General features: G+C 37.2%; 1 protein-coding gene across 1 annotated transcript; it reads left to right on the forward strand.

The window, feature by feature from the left end:
- The first annotated feature begins 566 nt into the window (after positions 1–566).
- Positions 567–1,302, forward strand: LOC147501639 (mitogen-activated protein kinase kinase kinase 5-like). Its single transcript, XM_086604357.1, has 2 exons — positions 567–617; positions 895–1,302. Exons 1-2 carry the CDS (start codon positions 567–569, stop codon positions 1,300–1,302), a joined length of 459 nt encoding a protein of 152 aa, XP_086460483.1.
- Positions 1,303–16,814: the final 15,512 nt, after the last annotated feature.

The raw sequence follows: 16,814 nt of genomic DNA on the forward strand, positions 1-16,814 counted from the left end.
GAAATGGTGTGTCCTTTCAAACATGTGACTTTTCAAAGAGTTGCTTACTTTTTCCAAAGAGTCACCGTGTTGTTTCTCAAAAGGCACCACTCACCTATAAATAGTGGATGAATTTGGAGAGAAAAGAGACCGTGATCACACGAGTTTCGATCTTTCTCTTCTCCCTCCTGCTCTTAGTCAAATACTATGTTGTGTTCACGAGTCTATAGAATTGAAGTGCTAGCTTTCTATAGAAGGAAATCCGCTCTATCTTGGGAGATAGTTTCCCATCAACCTTCAAGCACCGTGAGGGGGAAAATCTGTCTTAAGGACATAGTGTATCTACACTAGGCTCGGATTTAATTAAGAAGTACAAGACACTTACAAGACAAAAGGTTTGTATAGTTTGGTAATTGGTAAAGAGTAAGTACGATTAAGTTGTATATTCCTAACAATGTTCTCGCAAATGGTTAACATTTTACTCTTTCTTATATCCTATGTTTTGTCTTGGTGTTTAGTAATACTTAGTTTTAATTGAAGTGAAGGCATGGTGTGAATTGTCAGAAAAGCGTGGTTTAATGTTTAAAATGATCAATGTAACTCCTGTTCTTGACTTCTTGGTGACTTGGGATCCAGATGTAAGAAAACCTTGATTGCTGAAAGTGTTAGATAATCACTTCATAGCTGGTGTAAAAGAGCGAAGGCAAAGTCTAGACGTGATTCCTTGCATGCCACAACAAGGTCCACGTGTTCCCTTGAATCAATACTAGATGAGGAAACTGTTACAGTCGGGTCTGGGAAGTTGTCTCGCTACTCTTCAGTGGCCTCTCTGAATCACTTTACTGCAGAATCCAAGGAGCATGACGACATAATTTTTGAGCTGAGTTTTAGTAACTACTGCTTTATCTTAAGCAGGTAGGTGATCGCTTCTGCATATATTTGGAGTATGTTCATCCTGGATCAATAAATAAATATGTGCGTGACCATTGTGGCGCTATTACAGAATCTGTAGTTCGAAATTTCACACTTCTCAGTGGTTTGGCATACTTGCATAGCACAATCCACAGGGATATCAAAGGAGCAAATTTGCTTGTTGATGCATCTGGGGTTGTTAAGCTTGCGGACTTTGGAATGGCAAAACACATTTCTGGACAAGCAGCTGAGCTTTCAATGAAGGGAAGTCCATACTGGATGGCTCCAGAGCTCATACATGCTGTGAATCAGAAAGATACAAATGGTGATTTTGCTTTTGCGGTTGACATTTGGAGTTTGGGTTGTACTATTATTGAGATTGTGAATGGGAAACCATGCACCATGGAGTGAGTTTGAAGGGGTAAGCACATGAGCTATATTATCATTCTTTACTCAGAGTGGAATCTAAACTCTAAAGGGCTGTCCTGCAAACTCTATTATAGTTCCCAGACGCATTCTATTTCCTAGTATTTAATCTATATATGAACAGGTGAAGGCTGTGATTAGTTCTTACTTTTATTTCAAAAAGGAGATTTTTGACAACAAAACAGTTAGCATTTACTCTGTTCATTAACATTTAGCTATATACGCACACATGCTAACTGGAAATTTCCTCAACTTCGGCTATTTTAAACTCAATAAGAGCCTGCGCATACAGTGAAAAAGAATTATTTCCGATCAACCCCTACGATAATTCCTTCCGTATTTCAGAATATCCAAGTAATGATGTCTCCATAGACCCATCTGTTGACAGTATAGGAAACGATGTTGGTGAAAACATGCCCCAAGATACTCTTCTTGACTTGTTTATGAAGACGTGATATAAATTGTTCAAAACTAATATTTGGTTAGAAAACTGAAATTTCTCAGGAACTGATCCCTATTTCAAGTCATTTGATTAGTTTTTCAGGGATGCTATGCAAAATCTGGGTCCTGGACCTTACATATCCGCAAGAACAATCAGTGAAGTATGTAAGACCATGTGCTACAAATATTTTAGACTTAGGAATTTGGACCAACTCATCTGTAACATTGAGCATCTCTTAGCTGAAGTTCATAATCCATTACAGTACGTTTTGTAGATTACCTACATACCAACATAAATAGATAATCTCCAACACCAAATTCAACTGCAATTAAAGTTTGATTTTACATTTATACCGATATAGAAGTGTCGGTTATGCCTTTGGTCCAACTGATTTTTTAGACTATCTTTTATATACCACAGTGATAGTGGGTGTTTCTTTAAAATTGTTGGCGCCAGTCTTAATAGGCTCAATTGTAAGGATAATATGTATGGCATTTGTGATAGAATTTGCTGATGGGGAAATGGTGAAATGAAGTATGGCTTCTTGGCATTAGGCCCACAGGTCTGTAGAATGATAGTTTAATGTGCCTGGCCCAAAGGGGAGCAGGAGAGAAGGTCGTATAAAAGAGAAAGAGAGGAAGGAGAGAATAGGAGGGAAAAGAGAGCTAGAGATTTTAGGTCGTAACATTATTGAAGGTAGTTTTTCGCTCGATCAATGATCATGCATGTTTGTTTTTAGTTTAGCGCATAAATAACTCTCTGGGATGTTTGAGATCGAAATGACAAACCCACTCAACATCATCACATGCCTTTTATAAGGCGATTAATTTGGATAATATCCAAAACACTTAATTTCCACCAAGGGTAAACACATAAACATTACTGGATCCAGTTTATAACACATTACCCTTCTAACAATGATGGAAATCTACTAAATATAAGTCCATAATCAATGGCTCTGCTATAGTACTTGGATAAACTAACAATATACATCCAATGTTTCTTATAAGAACAATGGGTTATAAACTCAGTATGCTATTAATGTAGGCAATGTCATGTCTCACATATATAATTCATCAAGTACAATAGGCTACCGATGATATTGACATATTTAGTGTAACTCCCGTATTTAAAATATGTATTTTTCTATTTATTAATTAATTAATTTATTTATTTAAAATTTGATTGGATTGGATTTGGGATATATGGGCCTGGTTTTCGGCCCGAAATCCGGTTCCGGGGCTTAGGTTTCAAACCCAGATATATATTCATATTGTTCTAGAGAATAGGGTTCTTAGATAATAAAATATAATAAAAATTGAGGCAGAGATAGAAGCTGGATTGCTAGAGTGTTGGAGCGCGATGATTCGAACTATGATGAATTCGTCGAGCTGTTAATAAAGGTGAGTAGATTAGTTTTCTATTTCACGTCTAATTTTACTGTTAAAGGTTTCTGCTCATATTTTCGGTTAATTATTCGGTTATTATTATTCGTCCTGTCGTTGTTAAAATTGGTTAAACTGTATGTTTAAACTCTGTTGAGACTCAGAAATTCGACATTTAACTTTCGAAGCTTGATGGGCCGTTAATGGCGTCGCCAAGCCCAAAAGAGAGAATCGATCAGGTCTAGTATTTGAACTCTCCTGGTTGTGGTTTTGAACCCATACTGTGGTGGTGTAGATATTTATATTTGAACTGTGGATTGGGGTATTTGTTGGTTGAAATCGGTGGTTAAACTGTCGAGATTGAAATCGATGGTTAAACTGTCGGGGTGGATGGGTGAAGTATGTTGATTGAACTGTGTTTAGGGATGGATGTCATTGTTGTTGTATACGGTTTGGGGTGTCAGGAAGCTTTGAATCGGCAAGAATGGCGGGCGTGACCCATTGGGGAAAAAGTGAGTGATGGAAGCAAATCGAAGTTTTGGGTTGATTAGAGTGGTAGGTTTTGTACCTAGATTAAAATCGATGGGTTTATGGTGGCGAGTTGGTGTGATGGTGGCCGATCGGGTGGAAGCTTTAAGCAAAGCAAAGAATGGAGTCGAACTCAGTTTTGGGATGTAAGGGGAATCACATTTTTGTTATGTCTAGAGGTTGGGTTTTTCTTGGGGTTCCAAACCGAACTATTTCCGTTAGTTTGGAGGGCCGGTGGTGGCCGGTGGTGGAGGAGAGAGAGCTGCTGGTGTGGGAGCTGAAGAAGATGACACTGTTGGTCGGTTTGGGCTTGGGCTTGGGCCGAAGCCAATGGGTTTTGTTTTGCTGGGCCTTAGTTGGTTTTTCTTTGGGCCCGATTTTAAGTGGTTGGTTGGGCCAGTTTTATTTTACTTCTTTTGGGCCCGATCATTAAATTGTTTGGGGGCCAGTTTCTAATTTTTATTTGGGGCAGCCCATAGGACTTAATAGAGATCCAAATGGGTCTTTCAACATTTAGACTTTTGGGTTCTAAGATTTGGGTTTGGGCTTGGCAGTTGGGTCCGAACCATTACTTTAGTCATGAGCTCAAGAGCCATGCACCTTGACCTTAGCCATGAACCAGGGCTATGACCCTGAACCTGTTGAACATGGAAACAACAGTTTGACTTTGACCGTTGACCATTGACTGTTGACCGTTGATTGTGGAAATGTTGACTTTTTCCAGATTTTCACATATTTAAGAATATGGACAAATGTAGTAATAAAATATTGTCGAAAATTGTATAACCTTGTTTGTCATTATTTAATTAAGATTTGACGTAAGTAGTGTGTAAAGCATATAAATATTGACACGTAACAAGAGGGGAATTCTGATAATAAGACTTAGATATATATGTTTTTATGAGTATTAAATTATATACAGACTTAGATTCATGGGCTTCAGATTTTTGGGATTTGATTGTGGACTGTGGACTGTTTAATTGTGTTACATTTTATGTTGTAAATAGTATGGACAAATCAAATGCTAAAATGTTGTGGAAGCTTGTATAATTTGGTTGTCATTATCTAAGAAAGATTTGACGTTGATATTGTGTATATTTTGACACGTGACGAGATAGAAACTTTAGGAGATATAATATTCCTAAAACGCTATAAAAATGTTATGCGATACATTTGAAGCAATTGTGACATTATATAATATGTTGGGATATATATATATATTAAATGCAATAGTTTTGGAGAAATAAATGTATAAACGCTCCATTATTTTATCTATGAGATGCCTACTAGGAGGTAGTAGAGTATTTGTGGATATTTCCTACGGGATTGTGGCGTAGTACAATAACATATTAGCACATGACAGAATGAAAATGGTTATGAGATATATTGAGATATTTATAAATATTGTGGCTTAGTGCAATAAGGTATTTGACCTGCACGTGATATAGTGGAATGATTCTGAAATATATATGTATGACACTTGAATAAATTACATAACGAAAATCCTAGAACCTAGCTCCACAACTCATGTGATTTGCCTTTGTGATGGGCGTATGTGATATAATTGGCCCTTCGGGCGTTTCATTGAATTTGAATGGCCCTTCTGGCGTAAGTAATGTGATTGGCCCTTCTGGCGTTTCAGTGAAGCTGAATGGCCCTTCTGGTGTAGCCGAATGGTGGTTTGATTATTCCATTCGCAAAATTAGAACGAGACGCGCGATATTTTATGCCGAATAGTGGCAGTACTTACATAATGGCTTTCGTGTGAGGGTTACCCGGTGCAAAGATCCCGCCGTGGTAGTTAAGCCCGGAGTGGTTCATTATGTGAGGGGAGGCATGTGGATGTACATGTTCGGCGTTGGGAAGCGATTGTGGTAGCCAGGGAAACTAGGTAAGACATAGATACGACGTGATTTTAGGGACACACAAAGAAAGCCTTAATTAATATAATTATGGTAATATGTTGTTTAATGATGTATCTTTAGATAGATGATTGTATATGGTTTTGCGTATGTGGGTCAAACTAATTACTTGTCAGCAGAGACGACCCACTCAGAATTGAGCATGAAATGCGGTAAGTATAGAATATGCTTGGCTGGTTATTAGTTTAGTTAGAACCTAAAGGCTTCGTGGAGGAACTAAATGCCTTTTATTATCGTATGGTTTGTTGTGTGGTTAGTGGAAGTTAAGGCCTCAAAGGGAGGAACTACACCGCCTTTACTTATTGTAGTTAAGAATGTTGTATTAGTTGTTGGAAGTTAAAAAACCGGTGGAGGAACTAACTCGCCTTACGGATTATGTATGTATATGTATAAATATATGTTGTATTTTAGAGCTACTCACAAAGCAAGATTTTTATAATGTCAACCCGATTTTCATGTTTGCTTATCGGGTGTGTTCATTAAATGAACATAGTTGATAAGTCTTGACAGTGTTTAGTGTTGAAGAAGGTTGGTTGTTTGCTTGTGGTTTAAGTTAGCGTTGCATTTCAGGATATGTTTTGTTTTCCCTTGAGGTGATATAGATTTTCAGTTGAGACAAGGTTATTTGTATTTTCATTTGTAAATTTAAATAAAGAGTTATTGAAAAGAGATTTATAACCTAATCTTATTTGTAAATTTTTGTAATGAAGAGAACTTTTGTTTAAGTTAAAATTTTTATTGGTTTTTAATTATCCGCATATTTAAACTGTTTATGGGTTTTTGGGAGTTGAGAGTGCGTCACACCTCGAAGATCGAAGAGTCGGGAACAAATATTGTTTTTCTGAATTCTGTCGAAATTTGGGGTGTGACATTTAGTATGAGAAAACACAAGTAGATTATTTTTCATAAGATGTATATTTGTTACAAAAGGTGTTAACGCATGTTTACTATCAGAATACCCATACTTTTCAATGAAAAATATTTCTACTACGCTCTAAAACAATATAAAATGTAATTCAATATGAGTTATAATTCCTATATTCACCACCATTCAATTCTATAATGCCCGAATTCCCTAGACCATCCGGCCGGTCCGGTTTAAGGTAATGATGTGGGCTTCAACCATATTCAAACGTCAACATTTTGATAACTGAATATAGCAGATTCATGTAAATGAGTTTAATAAAGATAATGAACTATCGCTTTCAATGACGATCTATTATGTGTTTCAAATAGGAATTTCTCTGTCTCATACACATTCTCAATGCTAGCACTCATGATATTAAATCATCTAAACAAAGAGAGATTAACACATATGTCTTGCTTTACTCTAAAGAAAAGACACACCTTTATCAACAACGGTACTTTGACATTTATATTACACTAATATGTTGTTGAATTGCTCATGTCATTTATAGGCGCTTGAATCAATTTATACAAAGATTTAACTAAATTGTATACCTTCAGCTCATCACCTGGTACTACTTGGTATTGTAGTTCCGCACAACTACTCAACTAGAGTCTTTAGAATTCTGTAGAAGAAATTCTAGTTACATGAGCAAGGTTTCAAAGTAGTATAAATCTTATCTCTGATTGAAACCCCTTGGCTATTATTATTAGCCTTGTATTTTGCAATACAGCTATCGCATTTTAGTTTTCTCTTGAATATCCAATTCAACCTATAGATCCCCCAATAAAACAAGAGTCCAATTTAGAGGAGTTGTATCCTTCAAAAAAGGACACTTCTTATAGACAGACAACTTCCTTATAGGTTAATGAATCTTCCTCAAGAAACATATAAACATCATCACCGTGAATGGTGGATATACTCACTGATAGTCTTCCAAATTTCTTGTTCAGAAATTATGGGATCCTCTTACATAGTTCATTATGAACATCCAACCACTCTATGCCAATTTCACAGAAAGCACATCCTCAAATAAAATTAGCATATAAGACATTCAATAATAGTGTGGTATCTACAAGATTGTTATCGCGCATGACAACTAAAACAAACATCATTATGAGTTTCACCAATGAACATCTACTAGGTAGTTCTAGGCCTCAAAAATATTTCTTTTAGATTCATTCATAATAGCCTTAGCAAGACACTTCCACATTTTGAAACATTTTTGGATAGACCCAAGACCTTTCCATACTTTGTAGTTCAGTGTATTTCCAATTATCTTGTGAGATGAACTATGGTAAAACAATGTCATGCATATGGGTCACCACACCCCCCCACAGTTCAATGGTTACTCAACCTAATTAAACTTACATGCAAAACACATTATACCGCTACAAACACTAAAAGAAACAACAACAATAATATGCACTCTTATGACAAGAATATACTTTACTCAAGTCTATGATTATGGATCATATTAAACATAGTCATATTATGTTCATGCTATCTATATGAAAGGAAATCCACAAGTGATTCAAATGAATTTTAAAGAATAGAAGAATTAGATGAAAAAGGTTTTACCCAAGATAATATAATTATCATTCTTTTTTTCATCATTCAACATTCCAACTTACATAGAGAGACAATCCACGCACTTGTACATCACCTTGGCTATTTATTCATAATCATAGGAGGATAATGCCTAATAAGACAATCCACAAGCGTTACATCTCCTTGTCTAAAATAGTCACTAGAGGATATTGTCTAAGAAGACAATCCATAACCTTACATCTCCTTGACTAAATTAGGTTTAGGAGGATATTGATTGTTTCCTATATTGTTTCCTCTCGTAGACAATGATGCTCATTACTTAATAATATATGACATGGTTAAACTTCATGCCTATGTTAAATAATGTATTCATGCCAAACATGGTTAATATCATATCATAGGTTCAGGAAGAGTAAACTTTAATTGTACCCCTCACAACAAAAAGTATACGATATTATACAAATCTAGCCACTGAATATGCAAAACAACGGAGGACTTCACCTCCTCTTTTTACATGAGCTCAAGCAAGATAGGATACCCTATCAACAAGACCTCAAGTACTACCACAACATCTAATGGCTCAACCTATTAATGTCTTCAACTAGAAAAATTTACCAATAAAATATCATCAAGTTCAAAGTAAATCCACGATGATTAATATCCAAAACTAGCATGCTATACAACTTTAACATATGCTATATTAGATATAAGCTATAAGTTACTTCATCTAACATGTGTTTTCACAATAGTACAATTATAACCATTGTCTAACAACACGTACACTCAATAGAGGTAAGCAATTATGCATTGAATACATTATAATTACTATCCAAGATTTGAGTGTGGTTGATATTAACTATCTTAAGGTCTCTCTTAGACCATCTACATACATCTACATATGTACAAAGAAGATTAATATCAAACTACTTCTAGTCAAACCAATTAATATCTTAGTGATAAACACGTATAATATGTTGACTAGGTTATTAAAGAAGTTTAAGCTTAGGGATTTCCCTCCTAAGAAAAACCAGCATGCAACTCAAGGCAAGAATATCACCATATAATCAAACCAAAAGAATTGCAAAGAGTGAAAGAATACTATACCTAACCGATTGAAAAACCGGATTACCATATTTTTCTCCTTTTAGAAACATAGTTCAAAAGAATTGTAATTCTGAACCAGCTCAGAATGAATTGGGTATCAAGCCTTATACCACTGGAAATCTCTTTAAATCATCTATCCAACACAAAAAGCTGATTACAAAACTGAGCTCTGAGCTGAAAGTTACAGCAGTTTCGTGAACGAAAGTGATGCAAAATTGTCAAAAGATCTAACTTTGACGCTTTTTTTGATAGAAATCTCATATTTGACTCCCACAAACATAGGAGAAAGGTCTACAATCATATAGGGTTTGATAAACCACAAAAGATTAATAAATATTCAATCTTTAATTGGTTTCCCTAACAAAAATGAAATTATTAGAAAAATTTTAAAGTCATAACCCAATAATACAAACAATAACTCAAAAGTAAAGACTTATCTTTTGATTGTCAGATAAAAGCACTCTCCTTTGTTCTACTACTTAAAAATTCTTTTCTTAAGATTGTTAAAATAGTTGTATCAACACAAAACTAGAGTAGAAACAGAAGGAACAAAGAGACAAGGACCGAGAATAACCGTGTAATAACCAAGGCTGATTAGGTCAGTCGCTTAAGAAAGATTTCGCCTCTTCCAATGGTGCAAAAAGGCAGCAGTGGCGTCTTCCTCATAGGATTCAATGGTTAACAGCAGTCTGACTTTGCACTAGAATAGACTACCCTCTAGAACAGCAATATAACTCTCTCTGGCGGCTACAGGAAGAAAATAAGAAGAATAGGATATGTTATAGTTTCTGTTTCTCTGAGATGGGTTTCTGATCTGTTAAAGTCTATCCCCTCTATGGACTCACAGTCCTATTTATAGAGGTTAGGTCGGTCTCCTAAACAGATAAGGAAGAGAGACCAACTCCTAATAGAACACCAAAACTTGTTGCTCAAGAAAAAAAAAACAAAACAAGTTTAGGCAATTGGTCCAACCACTACCCACAACAGTAAGCCCAAGTCCAAGCTTGAACCCGACCTGATGTGGTGGATAACCAATGTAGGACTATCTATTATGTACTAAAGTGGAGAGAACACTATTTGTTCATCTCCTCCACTTTGCACACACACTGGTATTTAGAAATACACAAGAGATTCCAACAGTTATTGCCCTTCTGCAGTAGTGCAGTACTATTTTCATCACACACGCCAAATGCTGATGATAAACCTTTGTTTTTGTCCTATGGTCAAAACTTAAAAAACCACAAAACCATTTGGGATTTGTTGTTGGGGCTTGTGGCCTTATTGTTGTTGTTTGCTCTTAATTTGTTCGTCTTCTGAAGTTAAAAAACTTATAACATCCTGCAACTTCTTTACCCATCCAAAATACAGCATGGTTCAAAGAAAAACCAAGAGTTGTTATTTATGCTAGGAGATACATATGGTGGTTAGCTTGTTAGGTTAAAGGGATTGAATGTGTAGAAGAAGGAGAAGAAAGGATGGAAGCACAAGAAGAAGGTAGGGTTTAGAGTATGTTTACTCTAACCTACAATACATATATTTATACTAGAGATGGAATAACCTAAATAGCAACAAGCTAAATAAGGTACGGTCTCACACTTATAGAATGTTTGAGACCAACACTACATACTTCAACACCCCCCTTCAAGCTGGAGCATATATATCGCTCATGCCCAGCTTGTTACCAATATAACTCAAAGCTGGACGAATCACTGGTTTGGTGAAGATATCAGCTAACTGATCTCGAGAAGCCACATAAGGAGTACTTATCTCCTTTGTTTCAACCTTATGTTTGATATAATGACAATCTACCTCTATGTGCTTAGTTCTCTCATGAAATACTGGATTAGAAGCGATATGAATGGCTGCCTGATTGCCACAATGAAGAGGGATCGAGTCGTACCTCGAAACCTAACTCATGTAGCGATTACTTAATCCACATTAACTCACCAAATTCCATGCCCATAGCTCTATACTCAGCCTCTCCACTAGACTTTGACACAACGTGCTTGCTTTTTACTCTTCCATGTCACCAAATTTCCACAAAGGAAAGTACAATACCCAGGTGGATCGTCTATCCAAACCCGATCCCCGCATAATCAACATATGAATATCCAACAACATCAAAATTTCCATTAGAACGATAGACCAATCCACGACCGTGAGAACCTTTCATATACCTCAAAATACTTAATAACCGCCTGGTAGTGAGGAATCGTGGTGCATGCATATACCGAGATACTACAATCGACCGCAAAAGGAGATATCGGGCGTAATAGTAGCATAGATCGATCGCTTTCCCACCAATCTACGGTATCCCTCAATATCGACATACATCTATCCAACATCCGACCGAGTTTGTCATTCGAATCCATAGAGTCTCTATCGGGCAAGCTCCTAAATTACCCTTTGTCTCACCGAAAGGTGTCTAATACATACTTTCTCTCGAGAGATGAATTTCACCAGGGAACCCGTAACTTCAATGCCTAAGAAATACTTCAGCCTCCTAGATCTTTGGTCCGAACTGCCTTTGAGATTGACTTTAAGTCGATCAATACCCTATTTGTCAGACCTTGTGACAATGATATCATCAACATACATAACTAAGATAATAATCCTTTGCTGGGTCTTTCAGTAAAACACGGAATGATCATATTCACACCTAGTCATTCCGGCCATTATCCATCAAAACCTGACTAAACTTCGCAAACGAAGCTCTAAGAGATTGCTTGATCCCACAAAGAGACTTCTTTAATTGACAAACTTTCCCCCCTTGAGCAACAAAACCAGGAGGTTGAACCATATAGATTTCCTCCAGAAGATCTCCATGTAAAAAGGCATTCTTCACATCCAACTGAAACAGAGGCTAATGATGATGAACAACAAGAGAAATCACAATACGCACAGAGGCGAGCTTTGCAACTAGATAAAACGTCTCAGAGTAATCAATACCATATGTCTGGGTAAAGCCTTTTGCAACTAGACGAGCCTCTAAACGAGAAATAGTACCATCCGGATTATGCTTAATAGTGAAAACCTACTTACAAGCAACCACTTTCTTCCCAGAAGGAAGATCTGTAAGAACCTAAGTGTCATTAGAATACAAGGCACTCAACTCCTCGTTCATTGCTTGCTTCCAGCCAGGATGAGATAGAGCATCCCTGTAGTTAGATGGGACAGAGACAGACAACAAGGATGTAGCAAAGGACTTGATAGATGGTGGTAAATGATCAGTGGAAACATACTTAGAAATAGAATATTGAGCATACTTACTAGGAAGACGCATACTTGCAGGTGGACATTCAAGTTTTCGGAGGGCAATAGGAACATCGAGGTCAGATGGAATGGCAATAGGATCCATAGACATAGTGGGCAGAGGGGAGGGCAGCGGAGAGCAGTTGAACTTTCAGCCTCAAACTCTGGAATGGCAATAGAAGGTACTGGGCGCTCTCGTGCTCCTGGAAGGCTATCAGTGGGAGCAGGTCGAGCTCCATCGCTTGGAACTTGACCATCAAGGGAGCGCAGGTCGCGCTCTAGAAGGCCATTAGTGAGCGCAGGGTGCGCTCCATCACCTGGAACTTGACCATCAAGGGAGCGCAGGTCACGCTCTGGAAGGCCAATAGTGGGCGCAGGGTGCACTCCATCGCCTGGAACTCGACCATCAAAGAGAGCGCAGTTCGCGCTCTATAAGGCCATCTATGGGCGCAGGTCGCGCTCCTTCTTCACTAGCTCCCTCATTTTCACCAAGATCATATCCAGCAACACCAGATGGTATAACACAATTCTCAAATATTTCAGAGGACATCTTCCTTTCTGAAGAGTAAAACGGGACATCTTCAAAAAAAGTAACATCAACACAGACAAATGATTTGCACAGATGAGGACTATAACACTTGTACCATTTCTGTGTACGTGAATACCCAAGGAAAGCACACTTAATAGCATGAGAGTCTAACTTATCACGACCCGACTGAAGATTATGAACAAAGCAAACACAACCAAAATTCCGAAGGGGAAGATGGAAAAAAGGTTGACCAGGAAAAAGAACAAAGTGTGGTGTTTTTCCCCCTAATACTGAAGAGGGCATACGATTAATCAAGTATGTGGCAGTAAGGACTGCCTCTGCCCAATAAAACTTTGGAAGATTTATTTGAAACATTAAGCATCAGGCGACTTCAAGAATGGGTATGTTCTTTCTCTCAGCAACCCCATTTTGTTGAGGTGTATCCACACAGGAGGTTTGATGTGTAATGCCATGATCATCTAAAAAACACTGGAATATTATAGTCTTTGGCATTATCAGTTCGAAAAATATACATGTGTACAGAATACCGATTAGTAATCTCATCATAGAATTTTTGAAAAATAGAGAATACTTGAGAACGATTTTCCATAATATATACCTAACAAACACGAGAAAAATCATCTATAATGTAATAAAATACTTGGCTCCAAAAAGGCCAGTGGTTCTACAAGGACCCCAGACATCTAAATGGACTAACTGAAAAGGAGCACTAAAACACTTATTTAACCTATTTTTGTAAGAAGCATGATGATGTTTAGCTAACTCACAAACCTCACAACTTAAAGACTGAATACTAGAAGAAATACTGGGAACTAAACTTCGCAAACTAGCCAGAGGAAGATGGCCAAGACGTATATCCCAATGAACAGGAGAGACTGAGACTGTGAGAGCTTGCTTCTGGTGAGAGTGCCTATAATCATCTTGAAAGTAATAGATGCCCCCGTGCTCATACCCCCCACCAACTAGTGTCTTTGTCTGTAGATCCTGAAACACAACATGAGTGGAAGAAAACATGACATTACAGTGAAGAGATTAGGTGAGATGATGAACAGACAATAGATTAAAGGGGAAATTTCGAATAAGCAAGACTGAGACAAGTGATATATTACGAGTTAACTAAATAGTACCCCGACCAAGAATACTAGCCTTAGCCCCATTTGCTAATGTGACATATGATGGAGTGTGAGTATACACAAGAGTAGAAAACAACTGGGGATTACCTGTCATATGATCAGAAGCTCCTGAGTCAATAACCCAAGAGTTGTTACCACTTGTATGAAGACATGTTTTACCTGAATCGGCTAGGGTCGCAATGGGGTGGTCGACAAACTTGATGAACTGGGAATAGCTTGTATCCGCTTCATCAGGGCTGCAAAGTCTTCTTGAACTCATTGAAAATCAGTCACTTTCTGATCAACTACTATGACATTGTTGGCTTTGTGCAAAGGTGGGCGTCCTGTTATATCCCAACAAAAATCAGAACTATGATTTGTGTGCCCACAATGCTCACAAGGCTCAAAACTGCCAATACCATGACCACGGCCACTCCCTTGGGTACGACCACCCCCACGGCCACGACCCCCTCTACCTCCATTACCACGACCAGAAGAGGGGTTATTATTACTGCTTAGAGGGATCAATAAAGCCACACTGTCATTGTGCCTTGGGGAAGGTGTAGTAATACGAGACAAACGAGAGTAAGCCTCAAACAGAGTAGGAAGCTTAGATTCAGCTTGAACTTGGGCATTCACATTAGCAAACTCGGGACGTAGCCCAGATAGGAATTTGGAGACTCGAAATTCCTCTCTTTGTTTCTTTAACTGATTTATGTCTGTAGTAAGTGGGTGATATATATTCAGTTCTTCCCACTTGCTACGAAGAGAATTGTAATATTTAGAGATAGGCATATTTCCTTGAGTGAGATCAAAGATGTTCTCATACAACTGAAAGATACGAGAAGTATTATGAGATTGAGAGTATGATTCTTGTAGATAATCCCAAATCTCCTTCGAGGTTTTAAAAAACCGCACAATATTACAAACATCTTTCTCCATAGTATTCCACAGGAAATTCTTAACCAAGGTGTCATCTTTCGTCTAGGTTGTCTTTCCTTTATCATCTAGGGGATTTGTCAGATGGTTTTCCTTACATTTTCCAGTAAGATAAACAGTAACTTCCTCTGCCCATTGAAGGTAATTGGCAACACCCTCCAATTTGACAAAGGTCATACCAACAGAGAAAACAGACGTATTACCGAATTCATCAGATTTTGGAACAACATCAGTCATTGTAAAGAGAAGAGAAACTCACTTGATGAAAAAGAATACTAAACTACGAACAAAGTACTACGAGCACGTGGCGTGCTTTGAAAAAGTTTTAATTGAGTGCGACCTGCGCCTGCACATAAAGATTGAGAAAATCAAATTGATGATAGCGATACCACACTTTTTTATGAAAACCTCGACGCTATCCTTTTATCAAAAAAACAGAGATCATGGAAAGCGAAACAATACTAAGACAACAACTAATACTAAAACTGGAACCTTGAAACTGAGGATCTCTCTCTAGCATTCTCTAAATAGAGTCGGCTCCGATACCATGTTATTTATGCTAGGAGATACATATGATGATTAGCTTGTTAGGTTAAAGGGATTGAGTGTGTAGAAGAAGGAGAAAAAATGATGGAGGCACAAGAAGAAGGTAGGGTTTAGAGTATGTTTACATATATTTAACATGGATATATGTAAATATATAACCTACAATACATATATTTATACTAGAGATGGAATAACCAAAATAGCAACAAACTAAATAAGGTACGGTCTCACACTTATAGAATGTGTGAGACCGACACTACATACTTCAACAAGAACATATTACTAAGCCGGTGGTTCAGAGGAGAAGGGGCCATCTTTCTTTAAGATTATAAGCTCTTCCATCATTCAAGGCGGACAACTTGTAAGAATTTCACCTCCTCTTTTCTTCAAAGATCGAGTTTCTACCTATTTTCTTTCTCTCGCGCATGGAACATTAATTACTTTATAGTATCTTGTTTTTGTCCGATGTTTCTATAATTTCAAAGTCCTCTGCTTGTTTTGGTTACCAATTCAAGATATGAGAATGTGAAGTTTATTATATAAAATGAACTAGATGGGACTAGGACATGACTCATGTTAGCTCATTTTGTAGGAAATTAGCTAGAGACATTGTAATGCTTGTGCTTAAAGTGATCGAATTGGATTGTTTGTGGTTAAGTTATGTAATTGTTCTCGAGATAAAAATCAATCTTTTGCCTTTCTTGGTGATAATGTAAACATGACGGATTAATCAGAAAAATTTTTGGATTATCTGCCCACCCAAATTTTTGAGTAGTTAAGATATGTAGGGGAAAAAAATCCATTAGAGTTGGTTAGGTGAAATTGTTAGATATGTGTATGGTTAATGTATTGGATAAGTTATGGAAACATTCCGATTCTTAAATTTGCATCTTCTTTGTTTTCATCAAGATTTTTACATTGGAAATGAGGAGGAGGATGAAATTCTATGAATATTTTTCTCACCGGATGGAGTATTTCTATCATGTCAAAAGTGGATTTTAAATTTATAAAACTCCCACGCATTGAAATCAAAATTCATTGTTGTTGCATATGTACACTACTATATGGTATTGGGAGGTTTGAATAGAACCCAGATGGTGATCCAAAACTCAAAACCATATTATGACGATCCTTTTGTTGCCAATGAGGAGGATTTGTAATGACCTACTTTGAATAAATTAAAGGCCTAATAGCAATACTGTTTCATTAATGCCCAATAGTGTCTGTTGAGATTTTTAATCCCATGTCGGATATCTAAA

The sequence above is a fragment of the Coptis chinensis genome, chromosome 4 (assembly GCF_015680905.1).
Source record: "Coptis chinensis isolate HL-2020 chromosome 4, ASM1568090v1, whole genome shotgun sequence".
Taxonomy (NCBI): domain Eukaryota; kingdom Viridiplantae; phylum Streptophyta; class Magnoliopsida; order Ranunculales; family Ranunculaceae; genus Coptis; species Coptis chinensis.

Excerpts from the sequence above, each read along its gene's own strand:
- LOC147501639 (XM_086604357.1), top strand. The coding sequence starts at position 567 with ATGATCAATGTAACTCCTGTTCTTGACTTCTTGGTGACTTGGGATCCA. Across the intron at positions 618-894 it reads TGGTGACTTGGGATCCAGAT|GTAGGTGATCGCTTCTGCAT; the intron begins GTAAGAAAACCT and ends TATCTTAAGCAG.